We start from the raw sequence: 21411 nt of genomic DNA, 5'->3' as shown, positions 1-21411 counted from the left end.
ATTATGAGCATTCAGGTAAAGCGCCTTCAAGCTAATTTTCTTATCCTCATGATTTCCATCATCTCTAGTGATATGTTCTAAGTTATCCTTTCTTTTTGCTTCATTTCTAGTCTGCCTTGAACTTAAACCCTGCACACAGGCTAACTTGCTGCTTATCTTTCTACTTGACTCCATACTCCCTTTTGCTTTCCGTTTCCCTTCCCCCTCCCCAACTCACAAGTTTAAAGTCCTAGTGACCATCCTATTTATCCTTTTTGCCAGAACAATGATTCCAGATCGGTTCAGGTGGAGACCATCCCATCGGTACAGATCCCCCCTGTTCAAAAACTGATGCCAGTGTCCCATGAAATGGAATCCCTCTTTCCCACATCAATCTCTTAGCCATGTGTCTACTTCCTTAATTAGATTGGATTAGATTCCCTACAGTGTGGAAACAGGCCCTATGGCCCAACCAGTCCACACCGACCTTCCGAAGAGCAACCCACCCAGACCCATCTCCGTCTGATTAATGCACCTAAATACTATGGACAATTTGGCCTGACCAATTCACCTGACCTGCACATCTTTGGACTTTGGGAGGAAACCAGAGCACCCGGAGGAAACCCACGCACACACGGGAAGAATGTATAAACTCCACACAGACAGTCACCTGTCTGGAATCGAACCCAGGTCCCTGGCACTGTGAAGCTGCAGTGCTAACCACCAAGCCATCATGCTGCCCCCAAATTAGCATGTGGCTTGGGCAGTAATCAAGACATTATGACCCTTGAGCTGAAAATGTGTTGCTGGAAAAGCGCAGCAGGTCAGGCAGCATCCAAGGAGCAGGAGAATCGACGTTTCGGGCATGAGCCCTTCTTCAGGAATTCCTGAAGAAGGGCTCATGCCCGAAACATCGATTCTCCTGCTCCTTGGATGCTGCCTGACCTGCTGCGCTTTTCCAGCAACACATTTTCAGCTCTGATCTCCAGCATCTGCAGACCTCACTTTCTCCTCCATTATGACCCTTGAGGACCTCTTCTTCAATTTCCTTCCTCATGCTTGATAATCCCCAAACAGGTCCTCCTTCCTAGCCTTGCCTATGTTGTTAGTGCCAATGTGGACGACAACAACTAAACCTTCTCCCTCCTGCTCCAATATCCTTTCAAGTCAGTTGGAGATGTCCTGCACCCTGGCACCAGGCAGGCAACACACCATGCGGGACTCCTGATCTGGCCCGCAAAGGATGCTATCTGTCCCCCTAATTATAGAATCCCTTATAACAACTACTATAACTTGGTGTTGTGTGATTTTTAACTAGGAAAAAGAAAAGAATAGAGGATACATTCATAGGAGATGAAGAGATGTGGGAGGTTGGTTTCTGTGGAGCATAAACACTTTTATTGATTGCTTGATTGACTGGTACTTTCTCTACTTTATATAATTGTATTGTCAGTCTATTCAATAGGATGCACATCTTTTTAATAAGAAGATATTTCCCTTTAATAATGGCCAAGAAGATTTTTTTTCTTAGGTTCTTCCACAGTAATGCTGAAATAAAACAGGTTATTACATAGACATTGTGATTGTACCTACTATAGTCAATATTCAGTGCATGTGCAGTTTAGTGTTAAAACATTTTTATATTCTTTCAACAGGAATTCCTATCTGATGCATCGTAGCCATGAACAAAACGCACAGGTCAAGTTGTCAATGACAACTTGAGGTCATTACGCTGTGATTGGCAAAAAGCTTAATGCTGAGCTTTGGTCAGTGAACCATTGGACCACAGTAAAGGATAATTTACAAATATAATAACCCAGTATAAAACATCGCCTAAAACGTTTGTACATGAGAATATTACCCCAAGCAGCTTCACTAATTAATGAACAAAGAGATTCACAGTAGGATCATTCCGAAGTGGTGAGTATTTCTGTCGGACAGACACTGCTTAATGATTAATGAGATCAATTTTCACTGAGCTCCATTAACATCATCAAATCGTATGGAAAAGAAGGAAACTATTTGGTCCATCATGTTTCTGCCAGCTCCTTGAAAAGGTTTTTGTCATCAGTCCCACTCTCACTCTGTGGTTTCTGATAGCTCTGAATTTTTCTTCTCCTTTGCAGATATGGTACTTTACAAATTCCCTTTGAAAGTTTCAATTGAATCTACTTCCTCCATCCTTACAGGCAGCAAATTCCAGATCACAACAACTCACTGCATTAAAGTAAGTCTTATTTTTTCCCACTGGTTCTTTTGGTAATTAGTTTACATCAGCATGCAATGGCAGTAAAAAGAGTTTTTCCTTGATTACTTTATTGAAAAGTCCTGAACACTTGTATTATATCTCCCCACAAATTTATCTGCTCTCAGAACTATCTCTGTTTCTCCAGGCTGTCCATATCCCTGGTATTTTTCTAATAACACTCCTCTGCATCCCCTCTTCAAAGCCTTCATGTCGTTGCAAAAGTGTGAAATCCAGAATTGGATGAACTTTTCCAGCTAGGACATAACCAGGCCTTTCTGTAATCAGTAATTTCTAATTGAGAGGTGAGAACAAACTGGATTTGATGAAGAGCAGGCAGTGAATCCTATCCAGTTCAATTTGGATAAAAATTGGACTCTCCATTCACTAGTGTCTCCTCCACTCCAGTGAAGAGTTCTTGTGTAGACTGTCCATTTATAAACCATTGAATCTATTGCTGAGTCTGGTAGCCAATTCGTTCATGACCAGTTGAATTTATAACCCTTGGCCACCAACCAACTTTCTAAATCTTGATTCTCTTCCTTCTCTTGGAGTCTCTGCTCTTCCAGCAGAAAGACCAGTTTGTCTCTCTGTTTGATCACATCCATCATTTCATTCAGAATCTGTTTCTCCTCAGCAATCTCCTTCTCCGTCTTCTTGGATTCTGTGTAGAAATGATAAAATTGGGAAAGTGAACAAGTGTTAACTTCCTCAAACCAGGAAATAACTTTTACAAGTTATTGTAAAGAGAATAATTGAAATGCTGGCCTTCATTGTCAGGTGACTAGAATATTAAAAGGATGGAAATTATGTCACAGGTAAACAAAACTTGCAGATGACACCAAACTTGGAGGTGTAGTGGACAGCGAAGAGGGTGACCTTGGATTACAATGGGATCTTGATCAGATGAGTGAATGGGCTGAGAAGTGGCAGATGGAATTTAATTCAGATAAATGCGAGGTGCTGTATTTTGGGAAAGCAAATCTTAGCAGGACTTATACACTTTATGGTAAAGTCATAGGGAGTGTTGCTGATGAAAGAGACCTTGGAGTGCAGGTTCATAGCTCCTTGAAAGTAGAGTCACAGGCCGACAGGATATTGAAGAAGGCGTTTGGTATGCTTTCCTTTATTGGTCACAGTATTGAGTACAGGAGTTGGAAGGTCATGTTGTGGCTGTACAGGACATTGGTTAGGCTACTTTTGGAATATTGTGTGCAATTCTGGTCTCCTCCCTATCAGAAGGATGTTGTGAAACTTGAAAGGGTTCAGAACGTATTTACAAGGATGTTGCCAGGGTTGGAGAATTTGAACTATAGGGAGAGATTGAATAGACTAGGGCTCTTTTCCCTGGATGTTGGAGGCTGAGGGGTGACCTTATAGAAGTATATAAAATCATGAGGGGTATGGATAGGGTAAATAGGCAAAGTCTTTTCCCTGGGGTAGGGGAGTCCAGAACTAGAGGGCATAGGTTTAGGGTGAGGGGGGAAAGATATAAAAGGGGCAACATTTTCATGCAGAGAGTGGCGCATGAATGGAATGTGTTGCCAGAGCAAGTAGTGGAGGCTGGTACAATTGCAACTTTTAAAAGGCATCAGGATGGGTTTATCAATAGGAAGGGTTTAGAGGGATATGGACCGGGTGCTGGCAGGTGGACTAGAATGGGTTGGGATATCAGGTCAGCATGGATGGTTGGACTGAAGGGTCTGTTTCTGTGTTGTACATCTCTATGACTCTATGACTTTGGTTAGTCCACAGTCTGAAGTAGCTATGTTCAGGTCTGGTCACCACAGCCAAGGAACAATATATTGGCCTTGAAACTGGTACTGCAGATTTACCAGAATAATACCAGAGCCAAAAGCATTTCATAGACTTGCATTTTCTTGGCTTGGAAAGTTGAAGTTTGATCTGATTGAGGTGTTTAAAAATTGTAGGCTAGATCTAGAGAAACGTTCCATTGGTGAGGGAAATCCAGAAGAAGGCAAGATTATGTTAAAAATTGAACTGGGTCATTTGGGGTAAATTCGGGAAGCACTTTGTCACAGAAAGCCTGTGACTATGAGAGGATTTATTTGAAGATTTCACAGCAAAGGTTGGTAGATTTTTTTTGTTGCCTAAGAGTACTGAAAATATGGAGTATAGGTGGGTAAGTGGAACTAAGATATAGATCAACCATGGTCTGACTGAATGGTAGAATTGATTTGGAGGACTGAATGACCTGTTTGTATACTTTTCCAGCACCACTCTAATCTTGGTTGCATACAAATCCCAGTGGAGGCACCCAAAAAGCCCATGGTTCATAAACACTGCCAAAGCATAATCTTTTCATGGATAGCAATTGTGTGCCGGGATATGGGGAAAAGGCAGGAGATTGGCAGAAGAACGGGTTTGGGCACAATGGGTCAAATGGTCACCTTCTGTACTGTAACATTTCTGTGGTTCTGTCGTTGTTTCAGAGAACGAGCTGTTAATTCCAGTTTGGTGATGGGGGCAGTGAAAGGTATACAGTATTCCAGCCGGGATGGTTGGAAAGGCATGTTTCCAATTGCTGCGGAGCAGGGATTTTTATGGCTTCCACCCTGGGCAATTCTCCCGCCATACTGTTCTGCAGGGAAAGAACTTTGGGAACATCGAGAGGAGCTAAAGAATTCTGTACAGTTTGATTCTGTTAGTTCCCACCAGAAGAAAGCGTGAAATATGTTCTGAGTTTTCTGAATAGCTCTAAAGTTGGCAGCTGAGTTAAACAATCAAGTTGGCAGCTGAGTTAAACAATCTCCATCCTTGAGAGCATTTTGTAAGAGTTTCCTGTTGCTACTTTTGAGTGCTGTGCCACTGAGGACCAGAACAAATGCTGCAAAAAGCAGGTGGGGTGTGGGAAATGGTGATATAATGCTAATTTAACTGCACTGGTAATCCAGAGGTTCCCAGCTTAATGCTCTTGGACCATGGGTTCAAAGGGGAAAGTGAGCATTGCGGATGCTGGAGATCAGAGTCAAAATGTGTGGTGCTGGAAAAGCACAGCAGGTCAGGCAGCATTTGAGGACCAGGAGAATCAATGTTTTAGGTATAAGCCCTTCATCAGAGTTCAAATCCCAGCATTGTAAATATGATATCTGGAATATAAGTTCAGTGTTAATTGTCATAGTCACTATTACCATCACTGGAGTAAAACAAAGAACTGTAGATGCTGGAAATCTGAAATGAAAACAGAAATTGCTGGAGAAACTCAGCAGGTCTGGCACCATTTATTGAGAGAAAGCAGAGCTAACATTTCAGGTCCAGCAACTCTTCTTCAAAACTGATGGTAGCTAGGAAAAGGGTGGTATGCTGAAGACATACGCTGTGCTCTGCTCTACACTGAGAGAAGAAACACAGAATAGGTGACCATTTGTGGAACGCCTATGCTCCATCTGCAGAAATTACACTTCTGGTTGCCTGCCACTTCGACACACTGCCATGTTCCTTGGCCAACATCTCTATCTTCAACTTACCACAATGCTCCAGTGAAGCTCAGCACAATCTAGAGGAACAGCATCTCACTTTCCACTTGGGGAACCTTCAGGACTCAATATTGAGTTCAACAATATGAGAGCTTGAACACATCCTTCCACATCCTTTAGTCACCCTCAGACCCCAAGCCCAGTCATGACCTGGGCTGCTTTCAGCTGAGCCGACTCATTTTCAACACCTCATTGGTCATTAACAGCTTTTCTCCTTCCCTGGCTTACCATCAACCATCTCTTTGTCTGTTTTTGCTTTAAAAATATTTTTATTAAAAACTTTTTCAAACCTTTTACACAGCCATTATATATAAAAAAGAACCAAAATACAAAAAGACAGATGTAGTACAATAACGTCATATCACAATACTATTAATTTTAAACTACCTACTATTCTACCAGAACAAACATATCTACTTAACTTAAACTAAACTACAATCAAATTAGTTAAAAATTAAATTAAGCTGAATTCAAATTAACTTAAATTAAATTATATCACATTACTTTATTCTAATTCACTCACCACACCTCCATTTGAGCTCTCACCCCTGAGAGCACTAGTCATTGTACCCTTTTTTCCTCAGCTTCCCCCTCCCAGGGCCCCATGGGCACCCAAACGGATTTCCATGGCTATATCCTGGCCCTCATTAATATTGCCGATAAGACTGCATCGATATAGTTTAGAAAGGGTCACCACCTCTGGAAAAACTGCTCCGTTTTGTGGTGCACCATATTTGTGAGGTAGTCTTGGGGGAGATCAGCCATAAGACCTGGGGGTTTTCCAACATCCACTTCATTAAAATGTTCTTTCTCGCACAGTGGGTGAGAATGTTACACAGTCCCTTCCCATGTTCTCCCAGCGAGGGCAAATTTGGCAACCGCAGAAGTAGAAATACTGGGTCCACTTTGACTTCAATTCCCAGGATTTCTTTCAGCTCCCTTACTATGGCACTCCAGTATCTCTGGATCTTGCAACATGACCAAAAGCAGTGTGTAAGAGTGCGTGTACTAATTTTACATTTGGGACACACTGGAGATGCTCCTCTCTTGAACTTAGCTAGCCTCTCCGGCGCCATATGAGCCCTGTGTAAAATCTTCAATTGCCTGGCCTGCACTTTTTTACATATTGAGATTTTCTTTACATTTTCCCATATACCTTCCTGTGTTTCCAGTGAATTATCTTCTCCAAGTTCCTGATTCCAAGTCCTACAGAGTCTCTCCACATCTCCTCAGGCATGTCCTTTCTGTAAGTGATATAAAGTACTAACTGAAAGAGCGCCCGTGCACCGGTCACTCTTTTCTCCATGTCTAGCTGAGCCAGGAGCGTGGTCTTCCTCAGTATATAATCCCTTATCTGAAAGTACCAGAAAAGGTCCCTATTACACAATCCATATTTCTGACTTAGTTGGTTAAATGACATTAAGACCTCCCCTCAAATAAATCTCCCAAACAAGAGATTCCCTTATTCTCCCATAGCTTAAAGCCGAAGTCCATTGCCCCAGGTTTAAATCCTTGAGTTCCCGCCAATGGGGTAACCGGTGATGTATTAGGCCAATTGCCCTTGTCTTGCTTCATTATCCTCCAAGCGTTCACCGTATTTAAATGGATTGGGCTCTTCCACTGCTCGATCAAAGATTTAATCTTATCCATGAATAATAGATTAACTAGGGGACATCTCAACTGCGAAGCTTCAATGTCAAACCAAATTGACTCCGAATCCTTCCCGTACCCAGTCACCCACATATATTAACAGGACGCTATTGGATATCTCTTGTTGGAGGAGCTATGGCCCTTGATACAACCCGACTGATCTTCTTTCATAACATAGGGCAACACTTTTTCCAACCTCAGGGTCAGCACCTTTGACAGAATTTTAAAGTCTACATTCAACAACAAAATTGGTCTGTATGAGACACATTCTTCAGGGTCTTTCCCCTTCTTTAGAATGAGGGCGATATTAGCCTCCCTAAGTGAGGGCAGAAGACAGTCCCGTGTATATGAATAGCTATACATCCCAAAAGTGGCTCCACCAACACATTTATGAATTTCTTATAAAACTCACTCAGGAATCCATCTGGCCTCAGTGCTTTGCCACCCTGGAGATGCTTTATTGCTTCCTGCACCTCTTGTATCATCATGAGTGCATTTAACAGGGAGACCTGCTCTGCACTTGTTTGGGAGGTCCAGGTTCTCAAAAAAGGACTGCATTCTCACTGTACCGTCTTCACCGTCCTCTGACTAGTAAACTGGGCAAAGTATTCCCAAAATCTAACATTGATCTTCTTCAACTCACGGGTAACTGTGCCAGCCTTCTTTCTAACAGACATAATGGATTGAGAAGCATTTTTCTTTCTAGCCAGATATGCCAGATATCTACCTGGTTTATCTCCAAATTCAAACAATCTTTGTTTAGCAAAGGAGACCTCTTTCTTTGCCAGCTGTGTGTGAGAGTAGCCCAGAGAGCTGTGACCTGGTGCAACTTGACCAATAAAGGCCTATTATAATATGCCTCCTCAGCTACCATCACCCGGGTCTCCAACATCTGTTGCTGCTCCTGCCTCTGCCTCCTTCTACTTGTTGAATAAGAAATGATCAGGCCTCGTAAATATGCCTAAGTGGCCTCCCAAAGTGTTGCCAGATTACTGGCCGAACCTGTGTTGATATCCCAGAAGGCCCTGAACTCTCTTGTAACGTACTCAACAAATTTTCTATCCCTGAACAGGAATGGGTCCATGTATTCTGCCACCCTTGATTTTAGTATCTAAATACACTGGCGCATGGTCCGAGATAGTTATTCCCAATTTTGCAAGCCAATGTTCTGTCCAAACAAGCTGACGGCATAAGGAACATGTCAATTCACATGTGCCAATTGTGTGGGTTGGAATACAAAGTAAAGTCTCTTCCATTCAGGTGGAAATGCCTCCACACATCCACTAATCCCAACTCCTCATACAAGTCCACCAACTGTCTAGATTGTGCGGGTGTGCCTGCCGGGCCCCTTGGTATCCTGTCTACCCTGGGATCCATTAGGTGGTTAAAATCCCTCCCCTGTGATTGTGCGATGCACCCCAAGATTTGTTAATTTAGCAACTGCGTCAATTAGAAATTTAAGAAGGTGTGCCGGGGGACAATAAACATTCAGGACACCATATTCTTCTCTATGTATTAGAGCTTTAAGCATGACGAACTGTCCATGTTTGTCCTTAATTTGCTCAGTTACCTGAAATGGGAGGTTTGTTCTTTCCAGTATAGCCACTCCTCTATTCTTGGAGCTAACGGAGGAGAAGAATACCCTGTCACAGCCCTCCTGCTGCAGTTTCACATGTTCCTTATCAGTTAAATGCATCTCCTGCAGCAGGGCAATATCAACCCTTTCTTTCCTAAGGCCTGACAGCACCTTCTTTCTTTTAATGGAGGAATGACTTTCTTTTATGTTCCAGGTGCACCACCTGAACTAATCACTAGCCATGGTCATCCAGAGCACTCCGTGGTTTCCCAAGAGGAGGAAGCTTACCTGAGGTGTGGCAAGTGAAGAAATTAATTCTACAAAGTCCAAAAACTACTACAACTAAAAAAGTAATCACTACATTTAACATAAACATACACCTAAATAAGCCCCAATTGACAAGAGATCTACCCCCTTGCCCATAGGGGGCAATCCTCCCAATCCTTACTACCATGCTGGCTCCTTCCAGCTGAGGCCATGCCCTAGTCCCATGCAATGCACAGATAAAAAGAACATGTTGTTTATATTCTGAGAGTTAACAATGGACACCCACCCTCCCCCCTCCACACCTCTTCCCCCTACATCTTAACCACAGGTATAGCTACCCCAAAAAGAACAGTAGCAAAAACAAATCCTCAGACGATAACCAACCGACCAAAATGATGAATAAATCAGGTTTTACACCAAGGCAGTACAAAAGCTATAAAACCAATTACTACAAAAAGGGAAGAGAGGAGAAAAAGAGGGGCAGAAAATGTAAAGAAAAATTGTACCATTGTCCTTCCCCCCCACCACTCCCAACCCAAGTCCTTCATTTCAAAGAGTTCACAAAGTCCTTTGCCTTTTCTGCTGAATCAAAATTATATACCATTCTTCCGTGAGCGAAACGCAACACCGTCAGGTACCTCAAGGAATATTGAATGTTCAGGTCCCTTAATTTTCTCTTAACTTCATCAAATGCCTTTCTCTTGTTAACTATGGCTACCAAGAAGTCTTGAAAAAACATTATTCTTGAGGCTTTGTATGTTAAAGCCTGTGGATCTCCTCCTAGTCTTCTTGCTGCTTCAATCACTAACTGTTTTCCTTTGTAATGCTGGAGTCACACTAGGACCATGCAGGGGTGCAGATCCAGTCTGGACCTGCTCGTTGCGATCCATCAGGTCCACTCCACACTCACCACGCCTGACTCCAACTCCAGCCCCAGGAACTTCAGGAGCCACTTCTCCAGGAAACCAAGGTTGTCAACTTCTTTACGCTTCGGAAGACCCACGAGCCGTAAGCTTTTCCTTCTACTTTTGTTTTCTAGATCGTCCACTTGTTCCTGAAGCACCCGAACCTGGTCTTCCAGCGTTCGGATCCTTCCTCTTGAGACCTCTGGGATGGTCTCCAATGCCGCGGTTCTCTGCTCCACTGCTTCTACTCCAGTCCAGTGTTTGAATCTTCAACATGGCAGATATTGGCTCCGTCGCTGCTTCAATCTTTTCTCAGCGTTTGACAAACTCCGAATTAAATCCAAAGGGATCACCCAAGAGTTTGAGCAATGGCTGCAGGCACCCTGGATACAGTAGGGAGTGTCAGCTTACTGTACTCCTTTCTCCCCTTTTATTCACCTTCATCCTGATCTTAAAGCTGTCAGACCACAACTTTAGCAGCTCCAGATCTCCAGTAGCTTTATATTATTGATTTTTCTCTTAGGGGTGGTTAACGGGGGAGGGGTTTGGTAAGGGGGCACTTTACCATGGAATATGGCTCAGAGCCCAGCACAGCAGACCACTGCCATCTTGGATCTCCCTTTGTCTGTCTAACTATATCTCTGCCCCCTCAGAGCTCTATCTCCACCTGTTGTGTACTCTTAAAATCTCCCATCCATCTTCAGCATATATTCTAACCTTTTCCAAGCGATCATCAGTTCTGAAGAAGGGTCACTGGACCTGAAACATTAACTCTGCTTTCTCTCCACAAATGCTGCCTAATGTTATGACAAGTATCATTATTTGTTGTAAACATGACTCAGAAATATCCATTAAAGAAGGAAATCTGCCATCCTGATCTAGTCTGACATATGTATGGATCTAAACCCATAGTAATGTGGCTGACCTTTAAGTGTCTTCTGAAATGGCCCATCAAACCATTTAGTTCAAGGACAATGAGGGAAGGCAACTGTGACACCCATGTCCCATGAATGACGAGAGCATAAACGAAATTACTTGAGCACAATCCAACAGCAGTTGGATTTCTCACCCCCATTGGTCTTAATTGTTTCCTTGCCTAGGACTTGCAGTAGATAATCTCAGAACATAATCTGGATTACAGGATCTATTCCTGATGAAGGGCTTTTGTCCTAAATGTCGATTTTCCTGCTCCTTGGATGCTGCCTGACCTGTTGTGCTTTTCCAGCACCACTCTAATCCAGACTCAGGTTTCCAGCATCTGCAGTCCTCATTTTTACCTAATCTCAGACCATAGCACTACTCAGTCCAATAGGGAATTCAAGAAAATCTTGAATGGTAGAATGTGGAATTCACTCCCACAAGGAGTAGTCGAACCACATGTCAAAATGAATTTAAGGGGAAGTGAGATGAACACATGAGAGAGCAAGGAAGAGAAGGACATGTTGATAGGGTTAGATGAGGCAAAATGGAAGGGGGCCTTTGTGCAACGTCATCATTGGCATTGATCTCATTAATCAGATAGTCTTTGTTTTCTGAACAGTGCATTCTCTGTGTTATTCTATGCTAACCACTCCAGTTTCACATGCACAGCTGTCTCACCTGTAAAAAGTGAGGTCTGCAGATGCTGGAGATCAGAGCTGAAAATTTGTTGCTGGTTAAGGCACAGCAGGTTAGGCAGCATCCAAGGAACAGGAAATTCGACGTTTCGGGCCAGAGCCCTTCATCAGGAATGAGGAGAATGTGCCAGGCAGGCTAAGATAAAAGGTATGGAGGAGGGACTTGGGGGAGGGGCGATGGAGATGTGATAGGTGGAAGGAGGTCAACGTCAGGGTGATAGGTTGGAGTGGGGTGGGGGCGGAGAGGTCAGGAAGAAGATTGCAGGTTAGGAGGGCGGTGCTGAGTTGAGGGAACCGACTGAGACAAGGTGGGGGGAGGGGAAATGAGGAAACTGGAGAAATCTGAGTTCATTCCTTGTGGTTGGAGGGTTCCCAACTTGTGGCGGATATGGAAGGATCCCTTGGGGCCTCAAAGCCCTCCGCTTCTTCCTTTCCCGCCGCACCAACCAGTACCCTTCCACCAACCCAACCTCCACTCCCGGCACCTTCCCCTGCAACCGCAGGAAATGTAAAACTTGCGCCCACACCTCCACACTCACTTCCCTTCAAGGCCCCAAGGGATCCGCCACAAGTTCACCTGCACCTCCACACACATCATCTATTGCATCCGCTGCACCCGATGTGGCCTCCTCTACATTGGGGAGACGGGCCGCCTACTTGCAGAACGCTTCAGAGAACACCTCTGGGACGCCCGGACCAACCAACCCAACCACCCCGTGGCTCAACACTTTAACTCTCCCTCCCACTCCACCGAGGACATGCAGGTCCTTGGACTCCTCCATCGGCAGAACATAACAACACGACGGCTGGAGGAGGAGCGCCTCATCTTCCGCCTGGGAACCCTCCAACCACAAGGAATGAACTCAGATTTCTCCAGTTTCCTCATTTCCCCTCCCCCCACCTTGTCTCAGTCGGTTCCCTCAACTCAGCACCGCCCTCCTAACCTGCAATCTTCTTCCTGACCTCTCCGCCCCCACCCCACTCCAACCTATCACCCTGACGTTGACCTCCTTCCACCTATCACATCTCCATCGCCCCTCCCCCAAGTCCCTCCTCCCTACCTTTTATCTTAGCCTGCCTGGCACATTCTCCTCATTCCTGATGAAGGGCTCTGGCCCGAAACGTCAAATTTCCTGTTCCTTGGATGCTGCCTAACCTGCTGTGCTTTAACCAGCAACACATTTTCAGCTGTCTAACCTGACACAATGCTGGTGACCAATAATTATGGGCCAGTAGTGCAGGGAGTGAACACTCAGGGTGGTACTCAGATGTTACTGGAGCAGGGCTGCTGTGCCACGGTTGTGTTTCTGATCATATTTGAATTAACTCCTTTGAAGACCAATGGTGATTACACAGATTGCTAAAAGCCCCTGTTTTAATTAAATCCTGGCAGGAGAAACATGGCAGCTTGTTGCTGGGTAATTTGCAATTATCCTCCCAGCGCCAAGACCTGAGTAATTTAATTAAGACCCATCACAAGCTGTAATGCTCACCGTCAACTGCCATCCGATCATGAAGCAGCTGCTCCAAGCGGCTCTGCTGATCTTCCAGTTCCAATTCGCGAGCACTGGAGAGACACAAAGGGAGAAGTTGGGAATGCTGCCAATCTGGGAATTCTGTACCCATCAATTAACTTTCTCACATGGTTTACAGATCCTGTAGCTCATGGAGGCAGATACAATCTGGGCTTTCAGGAGGGAATTGGATAAGTGCCAGAAGTGTAAAGAAATAGATGCAGGCTATCAGAAAGGATGGGGGTTGGGATGAAGTGAGTTACCCCTGCAAAGAGCCGGCACAGTTGCGATAGGATGGATGGTTCAGCGACTGCAATTGCTGGGACATTGGAATCAGACAGACAGACCTGGGGTTTCCCCATGACAAAGATCCTCGTGTCACTTCCCCTTTTCATAGGGGCAGGAATAGGGAAGATCTGTGATTCACACACACATGGTTTGTAGGGGCTTCTAGCCATTTAAATCTCCACCTGCCCTCACTCAGGGTCAGATTTTGATGACTCCAGTATGTGCGAAACCCAAAATATACAGTGCAGACCTGGTAAAAACAGATCTGAACTTTGTATGTTTCTTTGGATACTCCCATGGAGACAAAAGCTACCCTTTGGATCTGTCCCCACAACATCTTTGGGGACATTATGTATCCTCTGAGGAGGTCAGGTTCCCTTTGGAATTATGAAAAACAGATATGAATGTGTGTAAAATTGCACTTGGCAAGCTCATTGGCACTGTCAACAAACCTGTCAAAATAAATCCTGAAAAGTTTCTTCAGCAACTGTCGAAATAACCTGACAAAAGTGGCAAGAAGATAACCATCACCAGAGAAACAATGAGGGGAATTAATGGAGTTAAACATAGGAACAGGAGTAGGCCGTTCAGCCCCTCAAACCATGTGCCCTGGACCTGGTGGGAGGCATCCTAGCATATTAAAGGAAGTCACTACAGAGAGTGTGGATGCAGTGGTAGTAATCTTCCAGGAATTGTTAGATTTGGGGTAGTCCCAGAGGAGTGGAAAACTAAATATGTCACCTTTAGTTAAAAAGACAAGACAAAAAAACAGGAAATTATCAGGCTTTTCGCATAACTTCTGTCATAAGAAAAATATTAGAAGCGATTATGAAGGATGTAATGGCAGAACATTTTGAAACACATATAGCAGAGTCAACATAGCTTCACAAGGGGAAGTCATGCCTGACCGACTGATGAGAATTCTTTAACAAAGTAACAAGCAGAATAGATAAAGAGTAGGTAGTGAATATAACACATCTGGATTTCCAAAAAGGTGTTTGCTAATATACCACACATTAGTCGATTTAAGATGATGAGATGCCATGGTGTCAGGGGTAGTATATTTGCATGGATAGAGGATTGGCTAACTAATAGGAGAAAGGGGGCATTTTCAGAATAGAAATCTGTAACTAGTAGAGTGCCACATAGATCAGTGCTAAGACAGCAATTATTTACAATGTATTAGATGAGGAATGTGCATGTACTATCACCAAATGTATGGATGACACTAAAACTGGTGATAGGCTAAGTGGTAAGGATGACATAAAGAGTCTTCAGAGAGATAAGGACAGTTATGAGAGTGGGAAAATCCTTGGAAGATGGAATGTAATATCAGGAAACGTGAAGGCATATCTTTACGAAGGAAGAACTGCTGAATGTCATTTAAATGGACAAAGATTCAATAAAAATATATTTAAAAAATAACAGACAAAGATAGCAGGAAGCTACAGAACTGAGATTTGGGAGTCCTCATCCAAGAAACATAAAAAGCTAGCATCCAAGTTCAGCAGGTAATAGGAGTTTTGACCAGTATTTCAAAGAAAATGAAATATATGTGTAAGGAAGTCTTGCTAAGTCTGTACAAGGCACTAGTCAGACCATGTCTGGAACACTGTGAAAAGTTTTGGGTCCCTTATCTAAAGGAAGGTATACAGGCTTTGGAGGTAGTGCAGAGAAAGTTCACTAGGCTGATACTAGGTATGAAGGGATTGTCTTAAGAGAGATTGAGTAGGTTGGATCTGTGCTCATTAGAATTTAGAAGAATGAGAGGCAACCCTATTGCAATCCACAGGATTGTTAGGGGACATGACAAGGGTGGATGTTGAAAGATGGTTTTACCTTGCAGGAGAGGAGAGGGCCAAAGGGCATTATCTCAGAATAAAGGGTTGTTCAATGAAGACAAATGAGGATGAATTTTTCCTTAAATTCATTACTGTAGAATAGCAGAGTATTCTCAATAGGCTGAATTGCCTACTTCTGGTCAATGTTGTATAGTTTTATGGACATGTTAACATGACTGTCAAATTAATTTGTCAAAACATTTAAATGTACTGCCCTTTAAACAAATATATCGGGAGTGTTAAATAGAACTGCTTGCAGTTTTAGTCTGTTGACATAAGTATGAAGTCTTTTCATTACTGGATTACTGTTGCATAACTGATTCCACAATCATTCATTATCACAATAGGCGGCCTATATTTTCACATCTTGATGACAACTACAAATGTCTCTGAAATGGGATATGAATTCCAACACTTTTTGGTATAAAGATTGTGCACTTTAATGAAATGTTTGTTATGCTTAGGCTTTATGTAGTATAGGAATGTATTTGCAGTAAATGCATTTTTAAAAAGGAGTGTTTTTCTTCAATATAGTGAAATCCAAAGCACAGAGGTCTTATGTGAAGTGACCCTGAACCAGAAACTAGTTTTGTATTCCATTCTAAGATTTGTTGACTATGACATTTGTAACTTGGGCAAGTGGGTTTATTATCAGTCTGTATGTCCTTCCACTGTGCCTGATGTAGGTGGGAAAGGTGAGAGAATTTCTTGGTCGGCCATGCTACAGAAGTCATTGGTAAACCACTGCTGTGCCTTGCCTATAATGTGGAATAATCCAATCACATTCCATGGCCAACCTCAAAAATGGTGACATAAACAATGTTAAAAAATCACACAACACCAGGTTATAGTCCAACAGATTTAATTGGAAGCACTAGCGTTCAGAGCACCGCTCCTTCATCAGGTGGTTGTGGAGAACACAATTGTAAGACACAGAATTTATAGCAAAAGTTTACAATGTGATGTAACTGAAATTGTACATTGAAAAATACCTTGATTGTTTGTTGAGTCTTTCTTCTGTTCGAATACGATGATAGTTTCACTTCTTTCATATGTAAATCACAAAACTCTTTTAAAAAAATGTTACATTCTCAGGTTAACTGTAACAATTGGTGTTAGCTAGATAATATGTTGAAGGTGTTAGCCCCCTGTGTTCTCTGTCTGGGCCATATTGTTTAGACTGATTCTAAGCTAAAAAGTGAGTTAACAGAGTCTTACATGAATTCATGCAGTTTTTGAGCAAAGTACAATGTAATTCTGCAAGTACAAATTCACCCCACAAATGTATATGTATATGTGTGCATGCGTGCGTGTATCTGTCTGTCTGGGGTGGGGTGTTGTGAGTGTGAGAGAGAGTGTATATGTGCGTATGTGAGTGTAGAGTGTCTAAATTTGTGAGGAGGTGCATGTGTATCTGTAGGAGTGTGTGTTTATGTAGGCGTGTGTACGTCTGTAGGAGTGTGTGTACAGACACACACACACTCCCACACTCACACATGCACCCCCTCACAAACGTGGACACGCTACACTCACATACACACATATACACTCTCATACTCACAAACCCCCACCCAGACAGAGACAGACACACAAACATGCACGCACACATATACATATACATTTGTGGGGTGAATTTGTACTTGCAGAGTTACATTGTACTTTGCTCAAAAACTTCATGAATTCATTGTTAAAAATCACACAACACCAGGTTATAGTCCAACAGGTTTAACTGGAAGCACACTAGCTTTCGGAGCGATGCTCCTTCATCAGGTGATTGTGGAGGGCTCGATCATAACAGAATTTATAGCAAAAATTTATAGTGTGATGTAACTGAAATTATACATTGAAAAATTGATTGTCTGTTAAGCCTTTCATCTGTTAGAATACAGTGATAGTTTCACTTCTTTCATGTGATTAACATGGTGATAGCTAGACAATATGTTGTCTAGCTAACCCGAGAATGCAACTTTTAAAAAAAGGGTTTTGTGATTTACACATGAAAGAAATGAAACTATCACTGTATTCTAACAGATGAAAGGCTTAACAGACAATCAATTTTTCAATGTATTAGATTAGACTAGATTAGATTAGACTTACAGTGTGGAAACAGGCCCTTCGGCCCAACAAGTCCACACCGACCCGCCGAAGCGCAACCCACCCATACCCCTACATTTACCCCTTACCTAACACTACGGGCAATTTAGCTTGGCCAATTCACCTGACCCGCACATCTTTGGACTGTGGGAGGAAACCGGAGCACCCGGAGGAAACCCACGCAGACACGGGGAGAACGTGCAAACTCCACACAGTCAGTCGCCTGAGTCGGGAATTGAACCCGGGTCTACAGGCGCTGTGAGGCCGCAGTGCTAACCACTGTGCCACCGTGCCGCCCACTTAATATAATTTCAGTTACATCACACTGCAAATTTTTGCTATAAGTTCTATGTTACGATTGAGCCCTCCACTATCACCTGATGAAGGAGCATTGATCCGAAAGCTAGTGTGCTTCTAATTAAACCTGTTGGACTATAACCTGGTGTTGTGTGATTTTTAACTTTGTACACCCCAGTCCAACACCGGCATCTCCAAATCATTCATGAATTCATGTAAGACTCTGTTAACTCACTTTTTAGATTAAAATCAGTCTAAACATTATGGTCCAGACAGAGAACACAGGGGGCTAACACCTTCAACATATTATCTGGCTAACACCAATTGTTACAGTTAACTTGAGATGTGACTTCTTATAAAAATGTTTTGTGATTTACATTTGAAAGAAGTGAAACTATCATGGTATACGAACAGATGAAAGAATCAATAAACAATCAAGGTATTTTTCAATGTACAATTTCAGTTACATCACACTGTAAACTTTTGCTATAAATTCTGTGCCTTACAATTGTGTCCTCCACAACTACCTGATGAAGGAGCGGCCCTCTGAACGCTAGTGCTTCCAATTAAACCTGTTGGACTATAACCTAGTGTTGTGTGATTTTTAACTTTGTATAACTTAGTCCAACACCGGCATCTCCAAATCATGACATAAACAAAGACCAACAATAGACACACAGGCTGGGAGTTTTCTCTCTCTAGAAGTGATGGGGAAGGTGACAGAAAAGGCAAAGAAAATTAGGCAATTTGGCACCAGGGTGATACCCACCCCTTTCTGTCACCTCAGGATGGGAATGTTCATGGGTGACCTTCTAAACCAATGCCAAGGAAAGCCCTTAAGTGATAAACAATTTATGACAATTAAGAATAAATCTTCCTACCAGTATGCTGTGTTCCTGGCAGATGAGAAAAGCAGACTCTTTCCAACCATGGAAACGAGGTAGCGAATCTGCTGGATTGGGGTATGGGGAACTCAATCTACCCAAATATGAGGTATTGGACATGGATGGGGAGAGGGAGGGGAAGGGCACTGAATATCAAATCTGTCCTTATCTCCAGCACCCCCTGTCCACGGACCTACATTCCCTTTAATTTCTCCAGCTGCTACATGATCATCTGAGGACATGGGCAGGCATGGAACCTTGGAATTGCTGTGTGGCTGTGTCGCAGCTTTGAGGGAACATTGCTGTTGACTCCATCCCTTAATTTCCTCCTCCGAAACCTCACTGACCTTCCTTCTATTCCTGGTGCTCGCCACTGGCTGAAGGGGTACCGTGCCTTAGAGTGGCTGGAAGCCTTTGATTCAGTGCCGCCAGCAGGTTCAGCTACACCAGGATATATTGTCCTACTAAGTGACTGACTGACAAGCCTGCCAAGTGACTGCTTACATTCCCAATTGGCATTTGATCTTGCCAGCTTTCACATTATAGGGTGCAGGGATACCTTGCTTGAAAAGGCAACCGCCTCCAAAACTTAAAAAAAGGATTATCCCTGCCTCAGAATTTTGTGCTGGAGAGCCTCATCTCTTCATTAGAATGCCTGATGAAGGGCTTTTGCCCGAACATCAATTTTTCCTGCTCCTCAGATGCTGCCTCACCTGCTGTGCTTTTTCAGCACCACTCTAATCTTGACTCTAATCTCCAGCATCTGCAGTACTCACCTCCGCCTAGCTTCATCTCTTTACCCTAAGACATGCTGAGGCCTGTCTTTGTGAATACTGGGTGGGTCAGCATGGCAGGTGAAGGGCAAAGGATTGATGATGAGGTCATATATTGGTGTGAATTAGAACTAAGTTGGCATGAAAGCTATAATGGGCAATGGGGGACTGAGCACATGGGCACAGGTTGGCATGGATGGCATAGAGAATTTATGGAAAGTGGGTACAATGCACAGGGTGGCATGGGTTGGCATGAATGTGGAATGGGTAGTGTATGATGGGTCTATTTGGGATTGTGGGGATCTGTAGTGATAAATAAAGTTATTGTTTGCGTACAGCTTTTGACTCCAAATGTTAACTCTGTTTCTCTCTCCACAGATGCTGCCAGATCTGCTGAGATTCTCCAGCACTTTCTGTTTTTATTTCAGTTTTCCAGTATCTGCAGTAGTTTGCTTTTATTTGAGTGAATCATGGAAGGTTTTGTTCATGCTTTTGTTTAAAAAATTTTGGACACCAGCCTTTCACTCAACCCTCCTCTGCACCCAGCATCCTCCTCACTATTTCTGGCATCATCACCTACTGCTATTCTTAATATAGTATCCCCAAGAAATCCAGCAACTATTTTAAGAATCATATTCACACAGAACTAGGAATTCACCTAAATCTGTGTACATGATTCTCAGACATAAGTCCAGGATACAATGAGCACAGGAGAACTGAATAAGAATTTCCAATACTGAATCTGGGATTAAATCTGAATTTCTGACAAGTTGGGGAGGCCAATGATGTTTCAGGGACCAGATGATTTATAAGCATAAGCTCTTTCTTTCTTCTTGGTAAAATCAAAAACTCCTATCAGTCCTCTCTGCCCACACAACAGTACTGCACCACCATCAATGGAGAAATGATAGCCCTATTACAACAGAGAGGTCATGCTCCCTGTGTTATAAAGAGTAAACTGCATTGCAAATGGAATTAATATCTAAACTACAAAATAAATGGTATACAGAAGAAAAACACCAAAACTATACTGTACAAGAAAGATTGATATCTATATCACAAAAGGAATGTTTCTTATTATATCATAAAAAGAATGTTGACATTTGTATCATGAATGATGTGTGATTTCTGAATCTTAAATGGAATGTGATAGTTACATCTTAAAGGAAAGTGTGATATCCATATTGTAAATGGAGAGGTGATATCTATGTCCCTAATAAAATGGGGGTACCACAGGATCAGTGCTGGTCCACAATTATTCATAAGCTATGTAAATGATTTGGATGTGGGAAATAGTAATATTTCCAAATTTTGCAGATGACAAGTTGGGTAAGGATTCAACTTGTGAGGAGGATGCAAGGAGGCTTCAAGAGGACTTGGACAGGCTAAGTGGATGGGTTAGAACATGGCAAATGACATATAAAGTAAACAAGGCTGAATATTTCTTACACAGTGAAAGATTGGTAAGTGCAGGTGTCTACAAGGATCTAACCTGTAATAAATCAGGAAGCCTGACAGGAAGGGAGTACAGTTATTTCCCGCTTTTCGAACATTCGCTTTAGCCAATTCACTTTTATGAAAGCCCGACACTGGTACCTGTTTTCACTGACCAAAAGAGGATTTTCGCTTCTAGGCAAAAGTGCGCGCAGTGAGAGTGGTGTCGCCAAGCGCCTTCCTCAGATGGGTTAATAGATGACCCTCTTCCTCTCTGTCCTACACCCCAGTCTTCTGTACCTCTCACCACTCCAACCTCCGACTACTCAGCCTAACATACCGTCATCACCACTACCACCTCTCTGCCTTCCAATGTGCTTCCCGATTCTGGTCAGTAAAACTACACTGCACATACATTATTTCTACTTTATATAGGTTATGTATTTACCATATCATTCCTACTTTTACTATATGTTAGTGTTAGTTTAGGTTTGGTGTGTTATTTGGTAGGTTATCTTTTGGGTCTGGGAACATTCAAACATTTTTCCCAC

At 42.9% G+C, this 21411-nt stretch overlaps 1 protein-coding gene across 9 annotated transcripts in view; it reads right to left on the bottom strand.

Moving 5' to 3' along the window:
- Positions 1–1494: 1494 nt before the first annotated feature.
- mical2a (microtubule associated monooxygenase, calponin and LIM domain containing 2a) overlaps positions 1495–21411 on the bottom strand; it is a 296251-nt gene continuing 276334 nt past the window's right edge. For 8 of the 9 annotated variants that reach the window (XM_060838999.1, XM_060839005.1, XM_060839007.1 and 5 more), the window contains 2 exons: positions 13229–13302; positions 1495–2888 (listed from right to left, as the gene is read on the bottom strand). In XM_060838999.1, the coding sequence (XP_060694982.1) occupies positions 2704–2888; positions 13229–13302 (259 nt within the window). In that variant the 3' untranslated portion in view covers positions 1495–2703. Of the gene's footprint in view, positions 2889–13228; positions 13303–16397; positions 16448–21411 lie in introns of those variants that run through there. The other variant, XM_060839006.1, reaches the window with a different exon arrangement.

Source organism: Hemiscyllium ocellatum, chromosome 18, assembly GCF_020745735.1.
Source record: "Hemiscyllium ocellatum isolate sHemOce1 chromosome 18, sHemOce1.pat.X.cur, whole genome shotgun sequence".
Classification (NCBI taxonomy): Eukaryota; Metazoa; Chordata; class Chondrichthyes; order Orectolobiformes; family Hemiscylliidae; genus Hemiscyllium; species Hemiscyllium ocellatum.
Note: the sequence above shows the minus strand (reverse complement) of the source record. Positions and strands in the feature narration are given on the sequence as shown.